At 41.9% G+C, this 26,691-nt stretch overlaps 1 protein-coding gene across 2 annotated transcripts in view; it reads left to right on the top strand.

The window, feature by feature from the left end:
• The window catches only part of PALMD (palmdelphin), a 64,619-nt gene that overhangs the window by 8,871 nt on the left and 29,057 nt on the right, over nt 1-26,691 (top strand). For both annotated transcript variants that reach the window (XM_077276397.1, XM_077276396.1), the window contains exons 2-3: nt 15,466-15,546; nt 23,391-23,521. In XM_077276397.1, coding sequence (XP_077132512.1) covers nt 15,466-15,546; nt 23,391-23,521 — 212 coding nt within the window. The remainder of the gene's footprint in view (nt 1-15,465; nt 15,547-23,390; nt 23,522-26,691) is intronic.

Raw genomic sequence — 26,691 nt, 5'->3', positions numbered from 1 at the left:
GGCATTAGAAACAAAAATTGCAGTATGCCGCGAGTGCATCCGATAATCAGACCATGCAAGTCCATATAAGTCTATGGGTGTGTGTAAAACAGCGAACTGCACTCAGGTTTACACAGACAATGGAGAAGATGGAGAAACTCGGTTTGGTCTTCTTCACACCTGTGCTTCAATTCTCTCATAGAAGAGAATCGGATCACATTAACATGACACTCGGCTCAAGCTCTGACAAAGTTTGAGCCGAGTGTTCTTGGCATAATCGGCCCGATTCTCCCGACGTCAGTGTGAGTGAGCCCTAAAGTTTAGACTTTGGATACTAACCCAACAGTTGTACAAATCCAGATATCTATTCGTTATTCCAAGCTGAGATGCATCATCCACATATAAATGTATGGTCTTCACAGGACTCGGTTCTTTTCAGCTGATCTTTTGGACTGGTCCAGCCCCGGCAATCAAACTCACTCTGGGAGAAAGTGACAACCACATTAACTAAATGTATGGCCGAGAGGTGCAGTTACCGGCTCCTCTGGTTACATTCATGTTGTAGCACCTCATAGTTGTGATTGCATAATCTCATTGTTACATGTGGGTGGGGGGACGTTTTATACATGGATTACCAGTAGGAGGGAGGTGCTTGGGATGGATGGGTTATACAATATACTATTACACATTGCGCTAGGTACAGATATTCTATAAGGTGAAGCAGAGTCCTTCTGAGCTCCTTTATAGCGTGGCCATGTTATTTCCCACATAAAGCAAATTAGACGCTCAAGGCTTATTTTGTTCTTCTACAAAATAGAAAAGTCTGTGACATCGGCAATTAGCTTTAAGTTTAGTATGTTGTGCAATTCTTGTTTATAACACGATGGCGAGTCATGTGAAGATCTTTAGCCCTCATGGTGGAGATATACAGAAATCCGTGCCATTAAAGGTGGACTCTTAGACATATTAACTTATCCGCAAGTAGTGACCTAATATACAGCTCGAACAGTGCGTCCTAAAACTCAGCAGGATGAGGATGACTTTGTATGACGGGCTGTCACTGCAGATACTCTATATATGTTGTTTCCTCTTCTGCTACAATATATCAAAGGATTGGAAAAATCCTTAAAAAAAACCCTCCAGACACCAAAGAAATACCCACTAGCAGTCTGACCACTAGGGTATAATCATTATTTGAGGCCAAAATTATATTGTACATGGTAAAAGATTAAATGCCCCATATCTATTCATTATCACCTGATTTTTCCCCTTACTTTTAGTATGCAGAAGGCTTAGATTGTGCACAGTTTGGAGCGGTGGTTGTGGGAGTCTGGAGATGGGAGGATATTTTATAGATATTAAAATGAATGTTTAATCCGGAAACGACCTATTGTTTAAATCAGGTTTTTGTGCTAATTGTACAGTACTGTTGTAAGAGGGTGGTGCTGTTATGGACAGTAAGGAACACGCTGTCATTTTAAGAAGCTGCACCCCTTTGTCTGGCGTGATGGAATGTTCTGCTTCTCCCCTGCAATAATCGTTGTAATGAACTAGCCTGTACAGAGTGCAGGTGTGGAGCTGGAGCAGCTTGTGTGAGCTGAGGCTGCTGCAGAGAGGACTTTTTGTGCTTATAGCTGAAAGAGAGAAGAACTGTGTCCTGATATACAGGTCCTTCTCAAAAAATTAGCATATAGTGTTAAATTTCATTATTTACCATAATGTAATGATTACAATTAAACTTTCATATATTATAGATTCATTATCCACCAACTGAAATTTGTCAGGTCTTTTATTGTTTTAATACTGATGATTTTGGCCTACAACTCCTGATAACCCAAAAAACCTGTCTCAATAAATTAGCATATCAAGAAAAGGTTCTCTAAACGACCGATTACCCTAATCTTCTGAATCAACTAATTAACTCTAAACACATGCAAAAGATACCTGAGGCTTTTAAAAACTCCCTGCCTGGTTCATTACTCAAAACCCCCATCATGGGTAAGACTAGCGACCTGACAGATGTCAAGAAGGCCATCATTGACACCCTCAAGCAAGAGGGTAAGACCCAGAAAGAAATTTCTCAACAAATAGGCTGTTCCCAGAGTGCTGTATCAAGGCACCTCAATGGTAAGTCTGTTGGAAGGAAACAATGTGGCAGAAAACGCTGTACAACGAGAAGAGGTGACCGGACCCTGAGGAAGATTGTGGAGAAGGACCGATTCCAGACCTTGGGGAACCTGAGGAAGCAGTGGACTGAGTCTGGTGTGGAAACAGCCAGAGCCACCGTGCACAGGCGTGTGCAGGAAATGGGCTACAGGTGCCGCATTCCCCAGGTAAAGCCACTTTTGAACCATAAACAGCGGCAGAAGCGCCTGACCTGGGCTACAGAGAAGCAGCACTGGACTGTTGCTAAGTGGTCCCAAGTACTTTTTTCTGATGAAAGCAAATTTTGCATGTCATTCGGAAATCAAGGTGCCAGAGTCTGGAGGAAGACTGGGGAGAAGGAAATGCCAAAATGCCTGAAGTCCAGTGTCAAGTACCCACAGTCAGTGATGGTGTGGGGTGCCATGTCAGCTGCTGGTGTTGGTCCACTGTGTTTCATCAAGGGCAGGGTCAATGCAGCTAGCTATCAGGAGATTTTGGAGCACTTCATGCTTCCATCGGCTGAAATGCTTTATGGAGATGAAGATTTCATATTTCAGCCTGACCTGGCACCTGCTCACAATGCCAAAACCACTGGTAAATGGTTTACTGACCATGGTATTACTGTGCTCAATTGGCCTGCCAACTCTCCTGACCTGAACCCCATAGAGAATCTGTGGGATATTGTGAAGAGAAAGTTGAGAGACGCAAGACCCAACACTCTGGATGAGCTTAAGGCCGCTATTGAAGCATCCTGGGCCTCCATAACATCTCAGCAGTGTCACAGGCTGATTGCCTCCATGCCACGCCGCATTGAAGCAGTCATTTCTGCCAAAGGATTCCCGACCAAGTATTGAGTGCATAACTGAACATTATTATTTGATGTTTTTTTTGTTTGTTATTAAAAAACACTTTTATTTGATTGGACGGTTGAAATATGCTAATTTATTGAGACAGGTTTTTTGGGTTATCAGGAGTTGTAGGCCAAAATCATCAGTATTAAAACAATAAAAGACCTGACAAATTTCAGTTGGTGGATAATGAATCTATAATATATGAAAGTTTAATTGTAATCATTACATTATGGTAAATAATGAAATTTAACACTATATGCTAATTTTTTGAGAAGGACCTGTAGCTGCAAGAGAGCCACGAAGATACAGAGAAAGGGATTTACAGTTTCCAGGAGCATCCCTAGGATCCAGAAGCAAGGAGAAGACCACATTTCACAGAGCTGGGGGACTGCTGGGGGCCCCCCCTGGGACTGGACCTGATTCTCCAACATCACCGTGAGTTTGTTCCTGTTTGGTGCACCTGTTAGGGCCTAGTGTAGGCTTCAATATTAAGTACACGGGAGCCATGTGGCCTGCTTAGTAAAGGCCAGGGAGGTTATACGTAGAGTAGCACTTGTTTATTGTTTACATTTGCTTGTTAGACATATTTTGAGTCTGTAATAGCTGGAGCACTGTGTTATTTTACGGAAAAGATAAAGTTTATTACTCTTGTAAATTGTCTTTTGCCATTGTAAACCCCTGTTTGCATCTTCCTCATTCCCTTCATTCCTTGCCTTCCAATAAATCTACCCTTTGTTGTTTGCACCTCATCTTGTGTACAGTAGTCTTCCTGCACCGTGGTGGTCCTCCGGCCATCGCTTCAAGTGGCGCTGCGAGCAGGGTACTGTCACCAAGATGGAGGCAGCAGACAGCAATGGCGGGAATGCTAATGTTAATGGAGATGCTGTGGGCATTGGTGGAACCGCTGCAAGGACACTCCCTATGGGCACCATATTTAGTGTGCTACCAAAGTTTGACGGCAAGAATATGCCACTGTCCGACTGGGTGTCCCGGCTGCAAAGCACCCTGAAGATTTATAAAATCAGCCCAGACCTTGAAGTGGACATTGCGTTAACTGCCCTAGAGGGAGACGCCCATAGAAACATCTGCCTACAACCAGAACTCACCCGCAGTACCCTGAAGGAGCTAGTGAAGCTCCTGGAAGAGATCTACGGTGAGACTGCTAGCACTGGACACCTTCACGCCAAATTTTTCTCTAGGCTGCAGCAGGAAGAAGAAGGAATTTCTCAGTATGCAACAGCACTGCAAGAAGTGTTAGCAAAGGTGCAGAGAAAGGAGGTGGATGGATTTGGCATCATGGGCTCTAAAGACCGGATACTCCGGAAGCAATTAATTCTGGGACTGCACAGCACAACCTTGAGGCGAGCACTGTCAGAATCAGGTCCAGTTCCAGGGGGGCCCCCAGCAGTCTAATATGGTGGCGCGCACGGCTTTCTGTCAGCTCTGTGAAATGTGGTCTTCTCCTTGCTTCTGGATCCTAGGGATGCTCCTGGAAACTGTAAATCCCTTTCTCTGTATCTTCATGGCTCTCTTGCAGCTATATCAGGACACAGTTCTCTCTTTCAGCTATCAGCACAAAAAGTCCTTTCTGAAGCAGCCTCAGCTCACACACGCTGCTCCAGCTCCACACCTGCACTCTGCACAGACTAGTTCATTACAACGATTATTGCAGGGGAGAAGCAGAACATTCCATCACGCCAGACAAGGGGGTGCAGCCTCTTAAAGTGACAGCGTGTTCCTTACTGTCCATAACAGCACCACCCTCTTACATGTACAGTAGTCTTCCTGCACCGTGGTGGTCCCCCGGCCATTGCTTCACTGTGCAGAAATTTCAGGCAAGCTTTAAAAAAATGCTGAAAAATAAAAATGCTATAAAAAAAAATAAGAGTTAACAACAGTTTTATTTTGATCAATTAACAAAATACAAAGCGAATAAACAAGAGAGAAACCTAAATCACATCAATATTTGGTGTAGTCACCCTTTGCCTTCAAAACTGCATAAATTCTTCTCGGTATACTTGTATACAGTTTTTGAAGGAATTTGACAGGGAGGTTGTTCCAAACATCTTAGAGAACTAACAGATCTTCTGTGGATGTAGGATAGCACAAATCCTTCTATCTCCTCATATAATCTTAGACAGACTCATTGATGATGAGATCATGGTTCTGTGAGGCCATATCATCACTTCCAGGACTCTTTGTTCTTTACACTGAAGATCTTTCTCAGTGACATTGGATGTATGTTTGGGTTCGTTGTCCTGCTTTAGAATAAATTTGGAGCCCATTGGACAAGTTCCCGAAGATAATGCATGATGGATGAGTATTTGCCTGCATTTTCTCAGCATTGAGGGCACAAAGAAACGGGCAATGGTGAGGACCATAGATGGAGTTGTCCTTTCAAAATCACAAGATGTCCAGCAGTGCCACCAGCAAAGACCTGGCAGCAACCAGTAGGACCCTGTTACACCCAACTTCTGTCTGGAGAAGTCTGACCAGAAACGGTTTTCATGGAAGAATTGCTGCCAAAAATCAAACCTTCCAAGTGGAAATAAGACCAAGTGACGCAACTAGGAACTATGGCACAAAATAATGTGAGCAGGTGCTCTCGACTAATAAGTCAAAACGTGAAATATTTGGGTGTAATGGAAGGCAGTTTGTTCACTAATGAGCGTCTTCAGGCCACAATGATGCAGCGTGGAGGGTCCTTGCAAGTTTGGGGCTGCAATTCAGCAAATTAAGTTGGGGATTTGTATTAATTGTGTCCTTAATGCTGGGAAATAAAGGCAGATACCATCAGGGAGGCGTCTGAATCGGCCTAAACATATTCTGCAGCAAGACAACAACCTCAAACATAAAGCAAATGTCATGAAGAACTATCTTCAACGTAAATAAGAGCAAGGAGTCCTGGAAGTGATGATGCGGGAGTTTACTTGAAGGCAGACTATAGCTTAAAAGATAACTAGCATTTCACATTTAAAATAAAAAAATAATAATGTATAATATATTAATAACTGCAAAATGTTGCCAATTAGTAGGGGTGCGGGACCTGCATTGATTTCTCTAGAACAGTGATGGTGAACCTTTTAGAGTGCCCAAACTGCAACCTAAACCCCAGTTATTTAACGCAAAGTGCCAACATAGCAATTTAACTTGAGTACTGAGGTTTTGTCCCTTTTCTGGAATAATGACCCCATCCTGGTATAATGCCCCCATCCTCAGGTTTTTCCATTCTTCTCCAGCGCGTGTCCTTTTCTATAGCCAGTGCACCAACTGGCTGCTGAGTTCAGTGTGCTGGTATGGGCAGTGCATGATGTTCCTGCTATGTCCGCTGCTAGCTTGAGTGGCTGGCGGAGTGTATTCCAGTTAATGGACCCAGCAGGTCTCTGTGCCACAATACATTTTACCTTAATGTGCATCCTCGGTCGCATATCCTGGTGAAATTGTCTGAATTTTACAGTCTCTATAAATAATTGTGAAATTATAGTTATTCTTTAAAGGAAATCTGCCAACAGGTTTTTTCCATGTAATATGAGGATATCATGAGCTAGGGATTAAAACACTGAATTCAATGATGTGTCACTTATCAAACTGCATGCTATTGTTTACTTATAATAAAGGTTTTATCGCTAGGAGATTATTATTGTCAGGTATGTTGTACATACAACTGCTAGTATAACTCCGCCCCGTCCTGTGATAAGCAGCTCATTGTCTATAGACTATGTACATACTGAGCCTGGTGAGGGTGGGTCTAGCTTTCTCAGCTCTGCTACATGTGACATCTAAAAACTGATTGTGTCCCAACTACTGCACCCAGTAAACTAAGTGATACATTGTTGGCTTCAGGATCTCTGCCCGTTCATCATGCTGCTCTCAGGTGAGGTAACAAAAACTTGAGGTGAGGTAGCTGTTTGGCTATAGACATTAATTCTTGTAGCCAATCGGACACCATCGACGGCTGATGGACATTGTTGACTTCAGTGAGGATGGCTGCTTTTCTTTTATGTTGTTTGTTATTTTATTAAAAAAAAATAGCACAGCTCATACTCATTTTTTCGACACTGACCGGTGACATATTTTCCTACGCTTGTGAACAGAGCAGAAGGGGAGATTCTTTAGGAAACCGAGCACTGATGTGTCCACGATAAATCACTTGTCCCCAGACTTTACCTTGTCTGTGAGCAGGTGGCGCTTGTATGGATCAGTTACTGAGTACACGGTGCTTAGGTCTTCATTATTTATCAGTGCTTTCATTCTAGGCCAGAAGACGTTAGCATCCACATGATGTCCGTCACATTGTACTGACTGTAAACGAGACGCTCGGAGCCTGTAGATACCCTGTGATTGGCCTGCAGTGTCAGGCTATAGGGCTGCGGCTGAGATAATGTTGCAGACCTGACACCAGTATAACAATGGTTCATAAGTTTAGAAAAGACCTTCTCATCCGAAGCGGGAGACGTGACTATGTAATTCTAGGAAAAGAAAAAAAAAATGAAAAGCAAAGGTTCCGCATACATGTGACAGTGATGAGAATTGTGTCTACGGTGCCAACACTACCAGACGCCATCTCCTGGAATCATCCATTTAATTGTTAGCAATAAGTTTTCCAACTTGCAATTTATTGTGAAACTGTATCATGTAAGTCATCAAGGCCTGGGAGTAACAACCAGGGTGTCCATCATGGCAACTATAAGGGGGCCAATATTATTCAGTGCTTTCACATCACTACATTATTTATTTTCTATGACATCCTGCATGTGACATCATTGTGTAGTACCATTGCAGTGTGCCTTATTCCTGTAGTGTGACCTCACCGTGTGCCTTATTTATTTATTTTAAGTATTAGATTTATTTGGAATTTAGGAAATTTGACTATCTTAAAAAAATTCAGAATCTGTAAAAATAAAAGTGCTGGACTATAACACCTGCGCTCATGTGAAGCTGGGAAACGGAGTGAGATGTTATTGTAAGGGTGAAGTATGCATGTCTCAATATCCCGCCCAAACACACATACACAGACGGAGTTACCATGGATTTGTCATGTGGTTGTTTCTAGCACACTGCACCCGTGTGTGTATAACGCGGCTGTTACATCACTCGTTCTTGTGGGTGAGACTCTGGAAAATCGTCCTGTTGGCTTTGGCACTGTGCACAGCAGCTGCGTTACCAGCACAAACTTGAATTACCAGTTACTTCTTCCTAGATACCCACTGTTGAGTCAGATGGTTTCTTCATCTATATTTAACCCTTTCCTGACCCAAATGACCACGTTTGACAGCTGAGCTTCACATTTGTCTTTGTTGGGGGGGGGACCCTTGGGCAAAAGTCCCGGTGGGTCCCTCTTCGCTGTCTATTTTTTCATTTTCGAAACCATAGAGTTGTATCAAGGTTTGTTATTTGCAGTCCGAGCTATAGTTGTTATTATTACCATTTTGGGGTCCATATGACTTTCTGATCCTTTTTGTTTTCTTTTAGAAAGTAAAGGGAATAAGAAACTGCAATTCTGACATTTCATGAGTTTTTTTCTTCACCGTTCACCTTAATGGATTAATATTATTTTATTTTATTAGTTTGGACCAGGAATGGGAAATGTTTGGTTTGTTTGTTTTGTTTTTTTTAGATTTTATTTATATTCCAAGAAAAAGGGGAGGCCAATTGATCAACTCATCGGAAGTTCAAATCCCTTAGAGAAATCAATAGCAATGTAAACAAGAACATTTTTATCAATAGATTTTATGAAAATATATATAAAAAAATTCTAATATTTTTATTCTTTACATATTTAACATGAACATTCTTTAAAATATGATAAGAATGTATATTATATATTCATTTTACTTATTTTTTGTAATAGATAAATACAGTATATATATGTTATATACACTATCTATCTCATGTTCAAGACTGCTAGAGAAATCAATAAAAATTTAAAGGAGCAAAAAAATTAAGTAAAATTAATATATTATAGAATATACCGTACTTTTTATGAGAATATTAAAAATGTTGAATTAATGAATGAATATATATATATATATATATATATATATATATATATATATATATATATATATATATATATATATATATATATATATATATATATATATTCTTAGACTAATAGTGTGTGTATGCATGTACATGCATACAGCGTGTGAAATAAGTATTGAACACGTCACTGATTTTCTAAGTAAATATATTTCTAAAGGGGCTATTGACATGAATTTCTCCCCAGATGTCAGTAACAACGCATCCAATCCAAAGAAGCAAAATGTCAAACCATAGATGTCTATAAATTAAGTTATATGTAATAATGAGAAATTACACGGGGAAAAAGTATTGAACACCTGAAGAACAAGATGTGCAAAAAGCCATGGAAAGTCCCGACATCAGGACTGGTTCAACTGATAGTCTATAAAAAGGGATCTCATAACCAATGTGCCACACAAGAAATATCTCATGGGTAAAACCAGTGAGCTGTCTCAAGACCTTCACCACCTTATTGATGCAAAACATACTGATGGCATTGACAGAAGAATTTCTTAACTACTGAAGGATCCACTGAGCACTACTGAGGCCATAAGTGGAAAGAACATAATTTCACCATAAACTGGCCATGACTTGGAGCTCCTCGCAAGATTTCTGATAATTCTTTTCACTCCTCCTCTCTCTACAAGAGACAAGGATCACATGTGAAGAGCTACAGAAAGACCTGGAATCAGCAGGTACAATTGTTTCAAAGAAAACAATAAGTAATGCAGTCAACTGACACAAGACTCCATTGTTGAGAAAAAAAGCATGTAAAAGTTTGCTGAACAACATTTAGACAAGCCTGTGAAATACTGGGAGAATATCGTGTGGTCAGATGAAGCCTAAATTAAACTCTTTGGATACCATAATATACACCATGTTAAAACACCATACCAGCAGTGAAGTTTGGAGGTGGGAACATCATAGTGTGGGGCTGTTTTTCAGCATACAGCACTGGCAGACTTCATGGGTAGTTATCGACATCTGGTGAGAATTTCTTGTCAATAGCTCCTTTAGAAATATGTTTACTTACAAAATTGGTGACGTGTTCAATACTTATTTCACCCTGTGTGTGTGTTTGTATATGAGTTACTTATTCTTTTAAGAATATTTTCCTTTTGTACTGATTTATCTAGGAGACATGATCTTCTGATCAATCGTACAATACGTTGCACTATTGAAATGTTGCAGTGTATTTTAAAATGACCATTTTCCTATGAAGTACAGACAAGCCCAACCTTTAATCCTGCTGCGGGGCAAACAATGGGAGTCAGCAGGGATATTTTCCCTCAATTCCAACCTCTTCAGTGCCACTGTAATGATTGCCAGTGGAGCACCCGTTAGGATCTTGGGGTGCTTGGGCCGGGTCCGGTGGTCATTAAAGAGGTAGTCATGGTGGCAGTGACCCGGTCCATGGCCCTGGGAGTCCAAATTAAAGGGAAGGTCTTTAAAGGGGATGGTTTGCAAGAAAATAAAGAGTGTTCGTGATGCCACCTTTGGCATTCGGTCAGGGATGACCGACGCTGCTAAAGGGGTCCACTGGGGATGATGGTACTGCAGCAGGAATAGTATGGCTTCCCACAGGTGAAGCTTAGTCCCCAGGGCTCCCGGTGTAGTGAGTAAAGATGATAGATGGTGTAGTGCTGGAATGAATTGGAGGACAAAAGATTACAGTCTCTTTACCTTTTACTGATGTAGTTCAGGTACCCCGATTACAAGTGGTCTTTGGAATCCAAGCAGCCTGGAAGCGATTTGGAATCCCCTTAACCAGGTGGGGTTGGGAGCCTTCTTTACTGCGCTGTAATGTGTGTGTGCCTTGCTGCCTGAGGCTTCACACAAGGTCCTCTCTCTGTCTTATATGTAGGACAGTACCCGCATGCCAGGCAACGCAAGCCTTTTTACAGGTGTCCCTACTTGCGGCAACTCCGGCTCTATATGCTGCTGTGCCTTTGGGTGTAGTTGTGGACATGAAACTTGAAATCTCTTGCCCTCCGGTTTCTGTTGTGCAGCATACAGTCCCACACAGCCTCGGACTCCCGATGTCCGGTTCCTGCGCTTCAGCGTGGAGGGAGCTCAGTCGCAGCTCCCCACCAGCTCCTCACTTCTCCTTTGCTCCTTCTCCCCTCACACTCTTCACACTCACTCCTCTGACTGACTACCTCCTCCAGCCAGAATATATATAGAGAAGCTCCCCTGAAACCGGGTCTAGAGCTCCCCCTTCTGGCTTGGAGTCAGAAAGTGTTGAATGTACATGTTACCTGTTCAAGGGATCCCCCTTGCTTCCAGGCATGGCATCACCCTCTCCGAGAGGCAGGTAATCCCACTGTGGTACCCGGACTCCTGGGGTGCCACACCAGCAGGATTTAAATGTTAAACTGCTATGATTGGAGCTGACTGTGATTGCAACTGTTTAGTTCAGGTGAAACAAAAAGGTGCAAAATAAAGCAGACCATAAAGTTCAATGTATTATGATAAAAATATACAATTTATTATATAAAACAGGTACAATAACAGGAAAAAATGTAAGTGATTTTAATAGGGTAAAGTTACATACGAACAGGGACGCACACCTAGGAGTGTAAACACCAGGGGAACTGGGTAAAAGAAGTGCCACGGTGATATGCACTGCGCAAACAGTAAAAAAGAATAAACAACAACACTGCAGAGTATAAATAATAAAATAAATAAAATGCTTGTGCAATGAGAACCAGGAGTGAAAATAAATGTGGGTACATGGTATAGAGGTGTACAAATAAATATCAAAGCGCTAACTGTGACAAGAATTGTGTGTGAAGAATGTAACACATGTAGTAAAGGGTAAAGATTGTGTTCATGTATACAAAAATACCAATAGATTGGTAATTCCCAAATGGAGGGTGACATACAGTGACAAAAAAGGATCCCTGGCACCTGGATGGCGTCCTCCCCAACGCACGTTTCGGCACTCTGAAGAAGGCAGAATGCCGAAACTCACATTGGGGAGGACGCCATCCAGGTGCCAGGGATCCTTTTTTGTCACTGTAAGTCACCCTCCATTTGGGAATTACCCATCTATTATTAGTATTTTTAATAAATAGGCCTTAATCAATCCTTGTTACCGTGATTAAGGCTGTTTGTTGAAATGCGTCGGTTTGTCCATCCAGTTGTCGGGTGATATCCAGTTTTTATGTCCTTGTACAGTTCAATAAAGTGTCTCTATTTTTATATCCGTTTCTACTGGTTTCATCGCTGAAGGATTCCCTTTTTGTTTTTGTTTTTTTCATTCATGATTGACATCCCAATCTGAAACAACTTTGTGCGAGCTGCCTGCTGAGCAAGGTGCATTCATTATGAGTGAGCTGACAATCTCCTTCCCCCTTTTTCCTTCATTTATTTTAAAACATATCCTAGGCCTCGACGTTCCCCATGCAAACTCGCTAATAGCCTTGTTGAGATGGGAGAAAAAGTTGTGAGGAACACAAATCGGAACGGTCTGGAATATATGAAGACGTTTTGGCAAAATGTTCATTTTGATCACATTAATACAACTAAACCAGGACAAGGGTTTCAAGTAATTCATTTGATTTTGTTCAAGGATCGGGATATAATTTGATGCAGATCAACCAAGTTCCCTGGAATTTGTGCACCCAGGTACTTGTCAGGTGTGTGTCTGCCACTTAAAGTGAAAATTAGTGGTTGTGTCAGTTCAGCATTAAAAGTTCTGTTCATAGCTTCTGTTTTAGAGTAGTTGACTGAAAAATTGCTTATATGGCCAAATTTTTTGAATTCCATTGTTATAGAGGGAAATGAGATAATTGGCTTTGTAGCACAGAGCAACAAGTCATCTACGTATAGAGCTAGTTTATAGTGATGTGAGCCTATAGTAACTCCACTAATATGGGGATTTTAACTTAATTCTACCTCTAAATGTTCCATCACCAATGTACATAAGAGAGGTGATAAGGGACACCCTTGCCATGTCCCATTTTTAATAGAAAATGTGTCAGATACAAGGCAATTTACCCTAAATCTCACTTTAGGGTCAGTGTATAAGGTTAAAATTCTATATAGCAAGAAAGGTCCCAACCCAATTTGTCATAGTGTGTTTTTCAAGAAAGTCCAATACACTCTGTCGAAAGATTTTTCAGTGTCTACAGAACAAGGCACATTGGGATCCCCTGTTTTTTTTGCATGTGAAATTAACAATAATGCTTTATGTGTATTGTCACAAGCTTTTCTACCCTTAAAGAGGGTACGTACTGGAAGAGCTGTGTTGCTATTATTTTAGAGAATATTTTGACATCTACATTAATAATATTGGATGAAAATTAGGGCAGACATTTAGTTCCTTTTTGAGCTTTGATAAAAGTTATGTGAGCCTTAAGTGATTTGGGGGTAAAGAGGGAGTCTTCTGAAATATTATTGAAAACTTTTGCATATGATTGGCAGGTTCCTTTCCATCTAGGTGCATCACCGTCAACCTGAATCATTGAATACCTTCTGCGACATGCTGGAACTCTGTGGTAATGGTAGAGCAGGTGGCCAGTCAAATATATGGATTTTGGAGATGTCCAGGGCATCACAGAATCGTCTCATGTCGCTTGGATCTTTCAAAGTATACAATGTTCCCTTTTTCCAGACATGCAGCTCGAATGGGTACACCCTCCCGGAGTACAACAGACCATTTTTCCTGAAGGCATCAAGTAGTCGTTTCAATACGCAAACCAACAAAAGAAAAAAAATAGAATGGCACTAAGAAACAGTCTACTTCCTGGTGGAGTGGGTGGATTCTGAGTCAGCGACACAATTCTAGGTGAAATCACGACGATGAAGGTGCTTGCTTGGGAAGAACACACGTGAAGCAATCCAACATAGAGAAAAAAGCAGCAGCACTCACTCAGTTTATCGTGTCATAGAAACCTAAGTCCTTTATTTAAGAGTTTTTCATGGACAAGGTTTTTGAGGGCAAGAAGAATGCAGATAAGCAGGCAAAAGAACAGGACTATGGCCGTTTTGCGCTTAACACTGCATTCGTCTTGCCCTCAAAAATCTTGTCCATGAAAAACTTTCTTAAATAAAGGACTTAGGTTTCTATGACACGATAAACGGAGTGCTGCTGCTTTTTTCTCTATGTTGGATTGCTTCAAGTCGTTTCAATACCCTTCTTTTAGCAAGTGTCATTTGGGATAAATCTGTGAGCAATTGTATGCATTTTCTATTGACATCAACACAGCCCAACTCCCTTGATTTCATCATAATGGCCTCTTTTACCTTGAATTTTTTTTTTTAGAAAATGTATGCGACAGATAATGTCCTTGGACACTCAGGATCTGGGCTATGAGGGTCTAGTGTACGGTGCGCCCTGTTGATCTTTACTAAGGATATTCTTGAAAAATGTCCACAGTGTTGGCATAATCACTTGTGCATTGTTTCTTTCAGGTATACCACTTATCAGGATACTATTGCGGCGATTGCCATTTTCTTGGTCATCAACCATATTAAAATATTTATTGCTGGCTGTGTAGATCCAGTGTTTGTTTATGAGCATTATGATGGCCACAACTTGTATGACATTGTCCTCTAATCTCTGTCCCTAGTCAGGAAGCTGTGACAAGCTAGAAATGAGGGAATGTATTTCAGTTTTGTACATGCTCCCCAGCCTCTGCATAAATTGCTCCATTTCATGCTTCGGAGGGTTAGACGCAATATGATGTTTCAAATCAATGATGGCATTCCCCATATCAGAATCCCTTGTGGTTGAGGGAGTAAATTCATCTGTAAAGCAAACGCTGCTGAGTATGTGGGCTTCAGTGAAGGACAACTTTAAGGGCTCATACTCACATGCGAGAAACTTGGATGAGTCTCGCACGTCAATACCCGGCAATGCACCCGGCACTCAGGAGCAGAGCGTGCGGCTGCATGTATTATTACGCGGTCACACGCTCCGATCCGAGTGCCGGGTGCAGTGCCAGGTATTGACGTGCGAGACTCATCCGAGTTTCTCGCATGTGAGAATGAGCCCTAAGAGAGAAGAAGTTGGTGCAGGACTTAGACTTGAGCTCTCTGGCATCATGAGGGTTAAGACTGCTTCTTGTTCCACGCTGAAGCAGAAATGGCGCTGGCTGCTGCGCGGGAAGAGGCTCTTTCTGATAAATTCTGCATATGAGATGTGCTGACAGAGGTGGAGGATTGAACTCTAGTCTCATCTGTCTTTCCCATAATGGACGGCATGTGGGAGGCTTATAATTCCCCCAGGCACACGGCCTGAAGAGAGAGCTCTCAGTTTGTGGGTGTCCTTCCAGCGCCATGTCCAGGCCATGCCCCCTCTGGGCGGCAGCTTTCTCATAGAGAACATTGGAGCTGTCTGCCCAGAGTGCTTCTGCGTATATATGATGTGTATTGCCAGTTTTGCCAAACAACCCTTTAAGCTGTACGCCAGGCACTTTTATTTTTAGGTTAAATTAATGATTTTCATTTTTTTCCCCAGGATAAGCGGAAGCTACAAGAGGAAATTGCTCAAAGACGCCTTAAAATTGAGGAGGAGAAATTAAAGCTACATCACTTACAGGTACAAAAAAAAACTAGAAAAGTTTGATACCTACACACTTTTGGAACCTAATTTATTAAGCAATGAGCAATTGTAAATACACAGTGCCATATAATATGACTGCAATATACAGTGGCATATAAAAATGTGGGCACCTGTGGTCAACATTACTGTTTTGTTTTTGTGAACAGTTAAGCAAGTTGAAGAAGAAATGTTCTTTAAAAGGCCTAAAGTTAAGATAACACATGTCCTTTGTATTTTTTGCAAAAAAAAAATATATTTTTTTTCATCTCTTACATTTTAAAAATTACAAAAAGGAAATGGGCAGATCCAAAAGTTTGGGCAATCTTCATGGTTAGTACCTAGTAGCACCCCCTTTTGAAAGTACCATAGCTTGTAAACGCTTTTTGTAGCCAGACAAGAGTCTTTCAACCCTTGTTTTCACGCATTCTTCCTTGAAAAATTCTTCCAGTTCTGTGAGATTCCTGGGTCGTCTTGCATCCTCTGCTATTTTGAGATTTAGCCACAGATTTTCAATTATGTTCAGATCATGGGACTGTGAGGGTCTTTGTAAAACCTTCAGCTTGTGCCTTTTGAGGTCGTCTATTGTGGATTTTGATGTGTGTTTAGGAGCATTATCCATTTGTAGAAGCTATCCTCTTCACCGTCAGCTTTTTAACAGATGGCGTTATATTTGCATAAGAATTTGTTGATATTTCATTGAATCCATTTTTCCCTCTACTTCTGAAATATTCCCCATGCCATTGGCTGCAACACTGCCTGAAAGCATGATTGATCCACCCCCATGCTTAATGGTTGGCAAGATGTTCTTTTCCTGAAATTCTGTGCCCTTTTTTCTCCACATATACCCTTGATCATTGTGGCCAAAGAATCGAATTTTAACCTCATCTATCCACAGGACTAGTTTCCAAAATGCATCAAGCTTGTTTAGATGTTCTTTTGTATACTTATGAAGCTGAATTTTATGGTCGGGCCGCTGGAGAGGTTTTCATCTGATGACTCTTCCATGAAGGCCAAATTTGTGCAGGTGTCTCTGGAGTTGTGGTACATTGTTCTACTGTTCAGAGTCTTCTAAATCTTTCTTAAGATATTTTGCAGTCAAGTGGGAGTTCTGATTTGCCTCTCTAGCAATCTTATGAGCAGCTATCACTGAAATTTTGCTTGGTCTTCCAGACCTTATCTTGACCTCCACTGTTCCTGTTAACTGCCATTTCTTAATTACATTTCAAACTGGGAAAGGGTAACTTGAAAATGCTTTGCCATCTTCTTATAACCTTCTCCTGCTTTGTGGGCCTCCAATATTTTCATAGTGCTAGGCACCTGCTTAGAAGAACCCATGGCTGCTGCTTTTTGGCACAAGGTTAGAGGAGGGTGGATTTTTATAAAGCTGGGAAATTTGCATCCTAACTATGATGGTGAACAAGCCATAACCCTAACAGGCTAATTAAGGTCGAAACTTTGGTCAAAGTTATTCACACATACATTTCCAAGGGTGCCCAAACTTTTGTATTGGCCCATTTTCCTTTTTGTCATATTTAAAATGTAAAAAATGACAATTTTTTTTGCCTAAAATACAAAGGAAATATGTCATCTTTAACTTTAGGCCTTTTAGAGATCATTTCATCTTCAACTTGCTTAACTGTTCACAATAACAGTATCCTTGACCAGGAATGCCAAAAGTTTTACATGCCACTGTATTGAAAGGATAAAAAATTTGATGGGAGTGCTTCTTTAACTATGATTTTATTTTTGTTGATTTCTATGGTCAAGAGGAAATATACTGTAAAGAGACTTTGTCAGCAAAGAATGACTGCTTTAACCAAGTACAGGTGATCGGTGTACACCTGCCAACCTGCTTGTTTTCTATCTACTTCACCCTTCTCTGGTTCTATGAAGCCAGAGCTGTCAATCATATGACAGTGGGGGTGGATATTGACTGAAAGCAAGCAGGTGGGAGGTGTATTTAAATGTCTGGTCCCGCCTTGATGCACTGAGTGCCTGTACTTGCCTTTAACAGTCATTCTGTCCTGAAAGAGTCCCTTTAAAGCAGGGGTCCCCAACACGTGTCTCGAGATACCGGATATCTATAGTACAAAAAGATCCCAGTTGTACAGTTTTTCCCGGGGTACTGCCAGATACCCTGGACTGATGCCACTTTTATATGGGGTCATTAAACGGACACCAATTGGATATTGGCCTATTTAGATAGTTCTGTGCCCATAGAATACAATGTTAGCGCAGACTATCGCCCATTTACAGGGCAATCTCCTGATTTTTTTCTTTGTAGCCGGCAAATGATAGTTTTGCTTGTGCCTCATGGTGATTACCTGCTTGGTTAGATGGGGCAATTAAATGTTATCCTGATTATTGGCTCATCTGAATGGGCCACAGTGTTTACAAATGCTGTACACTTTGTACCATGATCTCCCCGTTGGACTTCACCAGCTTTGACATTTGTAGCAAAAGACATTTAAATGCAGACAACCTGATCCTAAGGTATCACAATCACCCCCTAACCATACCAACAACAAAAAAACAGCCATAGTGAGGGCCTGGACATAAGCATCAGCTCCTGGGGTTGTGGTCTTGCTGAATTGGGGGCCCTTGAGAGGTAAAAGGTACATTCTCAAGATCTTTAAGGCACCTGTCCCTTCACCAGTGTGACCCACTGTAAAAGACTAATGAGTAAACTTCTAAACCAGTGAACCATAATCAAAACAAGATTTTGCAGTTCAACTCAACCAAAAATCCCAACACATATTAAACCTTAAAAGGGTTGTCCACTACTTGGACTTGTGAATCGCTATGTCCATAAGCTCAGTAAAATAATAACCCTTATACTCGCCTCCGGTGCTGGTGCTGTTCCAGCGGTATTGATACTGGCTCTCCTTTTATGTCACACAATCACTGTGGCCAATCAGCGCTAGCTTCTCTCTCCTCTCCTACGGACGTGATTGACATCCGGGATATGGAGGTAGTGAAAGCGTAGCCGCACCTCTCACTTCCTCCAGATGTCTGGATTTGTCCGATGGAGGGGAGAGAGAAGCCAGAGCTGATTTGCCACAGGGATAGCATGACATAACTATGTCACGTGATCCCCGGGAGAGCCAGTATCAACACCATTGGACTGGCACCAGTATCGGAGGTGAGTATTATTATTTTACCGGGTGGAAACATAGGGATTCAGAAGGGTTTGCCAGAGTAGTGGCCTTAATTTAGGCATCAAACTAAATCCTGAAACTTTTCTGCTTTCTTTGGTGAAACCAGCCTCATGTTTAGGAGAATTCTGAATATTTTAAAGCAGATCTGTCGCCATCTTTCATATTACAAACTGTATAGATTTTTAAATAGATCACTTAGGCCTGGTAAGGCTGTTGTACTCAATTTCAAAATACATGTCTTAGTGGCTGTAGAAGCCTTAAGTGAAAATAAGTTAGACTCATTAAATGCACATTTTAATGGGCAATGTATGTTTTTACCAAGGATTATACAGCCATTTTTACATGGATTTTTAAAGTAAGTACATGAGTTTAATTAGATGTAAGAGCTAAAATAAAAATCTACTCAGTTTTTATTATGAAATCTGTTAGCCGATCGACTTTTATGCATAGCAAAGTGCAGTGACTCACAGACTTTTTTTTTGTAGTCAGTTTGAGGTCACCTTCAAAGTCTGACGTTCGCGATCTGGGTACAGACTGGACTGGGTCCCTGGTCTGAACTCTGCAGCCTAATATATTCCAATGATGCTGTTGAGTTTAGGTCGGAAGATCCATAGCCGGTCGTAACATCGCGGTGGGTGCACACTCAACCCCGAATATTGCAGTGTGAAACCGACCTAAGGTGCGAGCTTGGCCAAAACTACTCATGCTGGCAATGTGCGTAGCTCGGGAACAAGGCTTTGTTCTCTGGAATGAAGTTTCATCTCACTTTATTTACCTTGTGCACGCTCTTCAGAGCGAATATATTTTTAACAGAAAGAATGCCTTTCTGCTCTAGTGGGATATTTATGGTCACAGTCGGGGACATAGCATTCACTCCTCTGTTCACAATGTTCTACTGAACAGAATAAATCCAATATGTCTTCTGTATGTACAGTAATCTAATCCTCGGGAAAGGCCTGTAATCTCTATTTGTAAAGAGCTCAGAAGTATGTGGACAGCATGCTTGTCTTAAAGTGAAATGATGATATTTACCGTAGAGGTTACAGAATGTCAGAGCTCAGATCAAAGGAAATGCACAAGTGACATTGTATTATGAAGCTCGAGCTGTACATAGTCAGGTTTACAATTGCAAACAAACGGGACTGAGATTTACACACCCATGTGAACTCTGCATAAGGCCGGGGTCACACTTACGTGTACAATACAAGAAACTCGCACGAGTCTCTCACATCAATACCCGGCACTGCCGCCGGAACTCGAGACTGGAGTGTGCGGCTGCATATATTTCTATGCAGCTGAATGCTTCGGTCCCCAGTGCCAGTGGCAGTGCCGGGTATTGATGTGAGAGACTTGTGCGAGATACTCGCATTGCACACTTAAGTGTGACCCCGGCCTAAAAGTGGTTCCTGTCCTGAAAAAAAAAACAACCATTTACTACATATCAACTTTCGCTAAGTGTTTTTTTCCTGATGTAGCCCCTTTAAAGCAGCGATCCCCAACATTTCTTACTTGAGAGCCACATTCAATTCTGGGAGATGATCGCGAGCCACATCCAGTTCCTTCCCCCATTAGTGACAGTCAGAACCCATAATTGCCAGCAGAATGATATCCATAGGACACTGAGACCATCTGCCCCTCTCCCATATAGGGGGTGTACTTGCATCTGGAGCGCCCCCAGACACAGGGCCACGGGGGTACTCGGTACCGGGCTTCTCTGTCTCGGTCCTGGGGTTGTCACGGTGGCTAGACCCGGTCCGTGACCCTGCTAAGGGGCGTCCAGTGAAAGGTGATGAAGGTGCGTGGTGCAAGGCGCGATGAATAACGAGGACACAGGGTTGCAGTCTCTTTACCTCTTTACTGAAGGCTTCGGGATCCGCAATCCAGAGCACTGCTAACAGGGCTGGCTGAGACCGGCCGGTCCGAAGGCACATCCGGAGTTCCCTTTGCAGGTGGAAATCAGTGCCTATCTACTAGCGCCTGGGTGTTGTAGTACCTCCCTGCTGAGCACCACGGGATAGTCCTCACAACTGTTGTGTCTGTGGCTGATGTTCTTTCTCTCTCCGTCCCCCAGATGATATGGCTAGGACGCACCTGTATGACGGGGTAGGCCTGGAGTTATTTTATAGGGACCCTAGAGACTCCCCTCTCCCACAATTGCCTCCTATGTCTGCTTAGGTGATTTAGGTGAGGCAGCCAACCTATAATCAACTGTCCTGCCACTGTTTGAAGTAATGCGTAGAGCCTATTACTTCCTCGGCGTTCCGGCCACCAGCTACGCGCCTCAGTAGGATGTTGAGTATAACAAAAAGAAAAAAAACCCCTGATAAAATCCAATACTTTATTAAATAACCAACACAAAACAAAAAATGCCCTATCTAATAGGTCAGCTACAATGTACAGGGAGGGTTATCAATCCCTAAATAACCCCTGCAACACGTATATCAGGTTGGAAAGTGTTAATAACACACGTGGTATATACTAAAACTAAAAGGGTGTACAGAAAAATATATAAGGTATCCCTACGGGCTAGGAATCAGTCCTAAAGATAAGACTACCTAGATGCGGAGGTTGGCACCCTTAAAGAAAACGAGAAATGGCGCCCCCGCTCGTACGATGACTTTCCCTGGTCTCCTGGCTACTCCCTATAAGGGATAGAATGTGAAACAGAATGCCAGATGGCTGTAGATAACTTGTACAGATAGATATGTGTAATATCCCTTAAACAGCGTCACAGGCCCTCCCTTCCAATGTGCTGTGAGGCCCAAGAATAGAATTAATTATATACACACACATCCACCATTAGAAATGGAGGGCAACCCTTTTTCCTTACTATCTACACTGCCATATGTTTATCTAAATCTCTCCTGATGAACCCAAACACATGGGGGAAACGCGTCGAGAGGAGTGGTGAGATATCCCTCACCATTAAATCATCAATCTGAGCTATCACATCTGGACTATTTGCGGTCTATAGCAGATGAGTATTATCTCATTTTGTACTTATACATTAACTTCTATTGTGCACTATGAGGGTCTGCAAAGTATCTGTTCCAGCTGTGTGTGGTACCATCTGAGCAATTATGTGGCATATGTACCTTTGCATGTTTTTTATTGTTGGTCAGTTATAATCAGGTTGTATTTAGATGGTGTCCTCAGCGTTGAAATTTTTTTTCCCCTGGTTTTTTCTTTTTTTCTGGCTTGTCTTTTTGTTGCCCTCCATTTCTAATGGTGGATGTGTGTGTATATAATTAATTCTATTCTTGGGCCTCACAGCACATTGGAAGGGAGGGCCTGTGACGCTGTTTAAGGGATATTACACATATCTATCTGTACAAGTTATCTACAGCCATCTGGCATTCTGTTTCACATTCTATCCCTTATAGGGAGTAGCCAGGAGACCAGGGAAAGTCATCGTACGAGCGGGGGCGCCATTTCTCGTTTTCTTTAAGGGTGCCAACCTCCGCATCTAGGTAGTCTTATCTTTAGGACTGATTCCTAGCCCGTAGGGATACCTTATATATTTTTCTGTACACCCTTTTAGTTTTAGTATATACCACGTGTGTTATTAACACTTTCCAACCTGATATACGTGTTGCAGGGGTTATTTAGGGATTGATAACCCTCCCTGTACATTGTAGCTGACCTATTAGATAGGGCATTTTTTGTTTTGTGTTGGTTATTTAATAAAGTATTGGATTTTATCAGGGGTTTTTTTTCTTTTTGTTATACTGGTCAATTTCCCTCTATATACATATAATTTTCGTTGTGAGCTTTTTTCAGTAGGATGTTGCCACGATCTTAGGGCACGACTCCTACTGGTTCTATTCTCCTTTGTGCTGCGATCTCGTTTCTCACTTCTCCACAATAAACCTCGCTTCGCGTCCTTTCTTAAGATGCCGCCGCAACGGGTGCAAGCGCGGCTCCGTAACGATCTGTCCTTTTCGCTAGGCCACTGTCAGGATCCCACCCCTGACAGAGACCCCCCTGAATCTTCCCAGGAACTCCCTCTCTCACAGGATGTTGCCTGGGCAAAACCCAGTCAGCTTCTTCCTAACTTCCTATCCAACCCCCAGTTTTACCAGAGTGTGAGGAGTGGCCTAATACATAGAACCCTTTGCTCCCCCTGGTGGCCAGAGTGTGAAGTGTAATGTGTGACTGTGATACCTGGTCAGGTGAACTCCTTTAGTGCAATCAGACGTAACATCACTCCCCTTAGTGGCAGAGCGACATTACTGCAACGACCAGGACTCTGGGGTGCTGCACATCCACTTTAACCCTATTTGGTATATCCACACAATTACATCCAAGCCCCCGTGTGACTAACCGTATCATCATATCTCCGACTTACAGTATTTATTTTTCTCCTTTTACCCCCATGCAAGTATATGGAAATCCAGATCTGCTATTCTGTGCGAAGCTTCTCACAAACGTATCTAACTGGAGACCTCCTCTTAATAGCTGGGTGCTAGCCCTGTACTAATGCTCAATATAAAAAGGATATAAGTTCAAGCCATCTGGCCGAGTCCTGAGAAAGGCTGTACCACTGGGTTCTTTTTGTACCCTAGAAATCAAATCCAGTATACGGATTATCTATCTATCTATCTATCTATCTATCTATCTATCTATCTATCTATCTATCTATCTAATCTCAGTGCTAAAAAATATGTTTTTTACAAATTCTAGAAAAAAGCCTTGCGAGAAAAATGGTTGTTAGATGGTCTAAATTCTATGACACACACGGAACAGGAAGAGATGATCAAACAAAACCAAGAAGACCAAAAATACATCAAACTTCTGGAACATAACATTGGAAGGTTAGTCATGTTTTTTGTTAAAGGGAACCTGTCACCCCCAAAATCGAAGATGAGCTAAGCCCACCGGTATCAGGGGCTTATCTACAGCATTCTGTAATGCTGTAGATAAGCCCCTGATGTATCCTGAACGATGAGAAAAAGAGGTTAGATTATACTTACCTAGGGGTGGGCCCGCTGCGGTGGGCATTGCGGTCCGGGGCCTCCCATCTTCTTACAATTACGTCCTCTTCTGGTCTTCACACTGCGGCTCCGGCGCAGGCGTACTTTGTCTGCCCTGTTGAGGGAATAGCAAAGTACAGCAGTGCGCAGGCGCCGGGAAAGGTCAGAGAGGCCCAGCGTCTGTGCACTGCAGTACTTTGCTCTGCCCTCAACAGGGCAGACAAAGTACGCCTGCGCCGGAGCCGCAGTGTGAAGACCAGAAGAGGACGTCATCCTATGAAGATGGGAGGCCCCGGACCGCAACGCCCACCGCAGCGGGACCGCCCCTGGGTGGGTATAATCTAACCTATTTTTCTCACCCACCTTTCAGGATACATTGGGGGCTTATCTACAGCATTACAGAATGCTGTAGATAAGCCCCTGATGCTGGTGGGCTTAGCTCATCTTCAATATTGGGGGTGACAGGTTCCCTTTAATTCATCTGCTTTTTGGTGTAATAATTCTCTGGTGATGATTTGGTGATATAATGAGCTATGTCTTGTGCTGTAAATGTCACTTTTCATGTTTATAACTAGAATCAGGGGTGGACGTACTATTGGTGCAACGTGCGCAGGGGCCCAGAAACTAAGGGGCCTCACACCCACCTCCAAAGCAGGAGACATTGCGTATTATGATGAGTTATTGGACTGAAAATGACCCATATATTGTTTTTGCACATAGGTCCTCCTCTGTCTGTCTGTTCCTCACTAGACTGTTTATTAGGGTTCATTCACACAATGATATTTTCCATCCTAGTGATGTCCGTGAAAAATAACGGACAGTACTCAGGCCAATTTTATTCAGTGTCGCATTGCAGATACCAATTTTTTATTTTTTGTTTAACGACAATCTGCATGTGACAAAAATGGCAGCGTGCACTAGTTTCTTCCATAAATTGGATGAGATTCAGCCATTCAAGTCTATGGTTGCGTGAAAAGAATCGGATGCCACACAGAGCCGCAGTACAGAGTCTGTTTTTTACGGATACATTGAAATTTTGTAACTTAGGAAATGGTAAATGATCCTGTAAATGATTAGTCGCTGCTGCTATAAATAATAATATAATAATAATAATATTGAACACGGATGACAAGTAAGAAAAAAAAGTGTCCTGCTTTTTTGGGATGAAACTCGGATTTTTATTTTTTTTATATGATCGTGTGAACCTACTTTTAAAGTTACACGATCTTATGCAATATAACATATTGCACTATTAACTCCCTTCTTATGAAAAGTCTGTATTTAATGTCCTTTGTACGCAGTAATTTCACAGCTTTTTATTTTGGTTTCTTAAAAAAAAAATGCCATTAATTTCTAATTTAAAATTTTTTATTTTTGGGCATACATTTTTGTGTTGGTTTTTTTTTTTTCTATAGAAACATTTATGTAAATATGAGAAAATAACGCTTTTCCTAGAGCATGCTGTATTCTGAAAAAAGACCCAGAAAATCACACTCGCAGTGCAACCACAAAATGTCCCCCATATCCATTTGTACACCTGAGCTTTAAATAGAAGCAATTACTTAGGACAATAGCTTAATTTGCTAATTATGTGATAAGTAGATTTGCTGCAGGTCCCACTCATCTGATTAGAATGTGCAGCAGGGTCATGCTTCCCCGGTATCAGTAACATCACTAGGGGATTGTGCAACTGTTATATAGGTAATGATATTTTTTTAGCTACGTTGTTTTAATGACTTGTGATATAAACCAGGACTATGTCCATATCACAGGTAAAAGTCTGCGCGTGACATCAACTTTTTACTAGAACTCTAGACTATATGTCAGAACATGTGACCAGGCCCCTCGCCTTCCAATTCAGGCTTAGTCTATGAGTTGGTGATATGCTTGCCGCTGATGGCTAAGCCAATCCCCTTCTCTGCGGCTGTGGCATAGCCTGATGGCCAGGACCCTGCAAACATGATACCCCCCAATACAAAGGGGGCAGAGGAAGCTGTCTTCTGTGTTAGAGCCTAGCTGGAAGCAGAGTTGCTGAGACCAGGTATTGACTGTAGAACATCAAGAAAAATGTAATCAATAAAGTGCATTAGCAAGTGGAAAAATTTTACATTTTATACACAATAAAAAAGAATGATTTTTTTTCTGTTGTTGGACAACACTTTAACATTTAGGATTGTTAAAAAAAAAATCTGTGTCCAGTAAACAAAATTAATTACTTTTTGATGCATTACAATCTGTCACCCCTTTGGATATACCTAAGCTATTAATATGGGCATACAGGTTCTAGAATACTTAATATAGTCCTACCTGTATGCCTCATATCTGCAGTCTTGTTCTTCAAAAATCATCCTTTAATCCTTTATGTTAATGCGTTCTTCCAGGCTTTGGGGCGTGCGGTGCTTGGAAGAAAACTCTACCTCCGGTCTTCGTTTTGGTGTCTGTTGTCTCTCGTCAGCGTCATAGGGCCCTGTAACATCTAGTGGTTGTCATGCGCCCTGCAATTGTGATATTATGCCCTTCTATGGACTATGGCGTCTTGTTTCATCTGCGCCGGCACGTTACAACCACTAGACCTTACAGTGCCCTATGACGCTGATGGGAGATGACCGACACTAAAATGAAGACTGGAGGCAGGAGTTTTCTTCCAGGCACCGCATCCCCCGAAGCCTGGAAGAACACATTAACATACAGGATTAAAGGATGATTTCTGAATAACAAGACCACAGATATAAGGTATACAGGTAGGACTGTATTAAGTATTCTAGAACCTGTATGCCCATATTAATATGTCACAAATGTCTACCTAAGTTATCACAGTAATGGGGACAAATGTTTGACCCTCCTTTTGGGACCAATACCAATCATGAGAACAGGGGGTGCCGTTCCTCCATGGTGAGGTCAGGAATGAATGAAGCAACCACACATAATTATATCATTTGTTTAGTCCCATTAGTGGGTCTACCAGCAATCAGATATGATAGAGGAGATGACTGGTCTAGCTATTGATCTGA

The sequence above is a fragment of the Ranitomeya variabilis genome, chromosome 8, assembly GCF_051348905.1.
Source record: "Ranitomeya variabilis isolate aRanVar5 chromosome 8, aRanVar5.hap1, whole genome shotgun sequence".
In the NCBI taxonomy this organism is placed as follows: domain Eukaryota; kingdom Metazoa; phylum Chordata; class Amphibia; order Anura; family Dendrobatidae; genus Ranitomeya; species Ranitomeya variabilis.
This window is presented reverse-complemented; position numbering and strand designations above follow the sequence as displayed.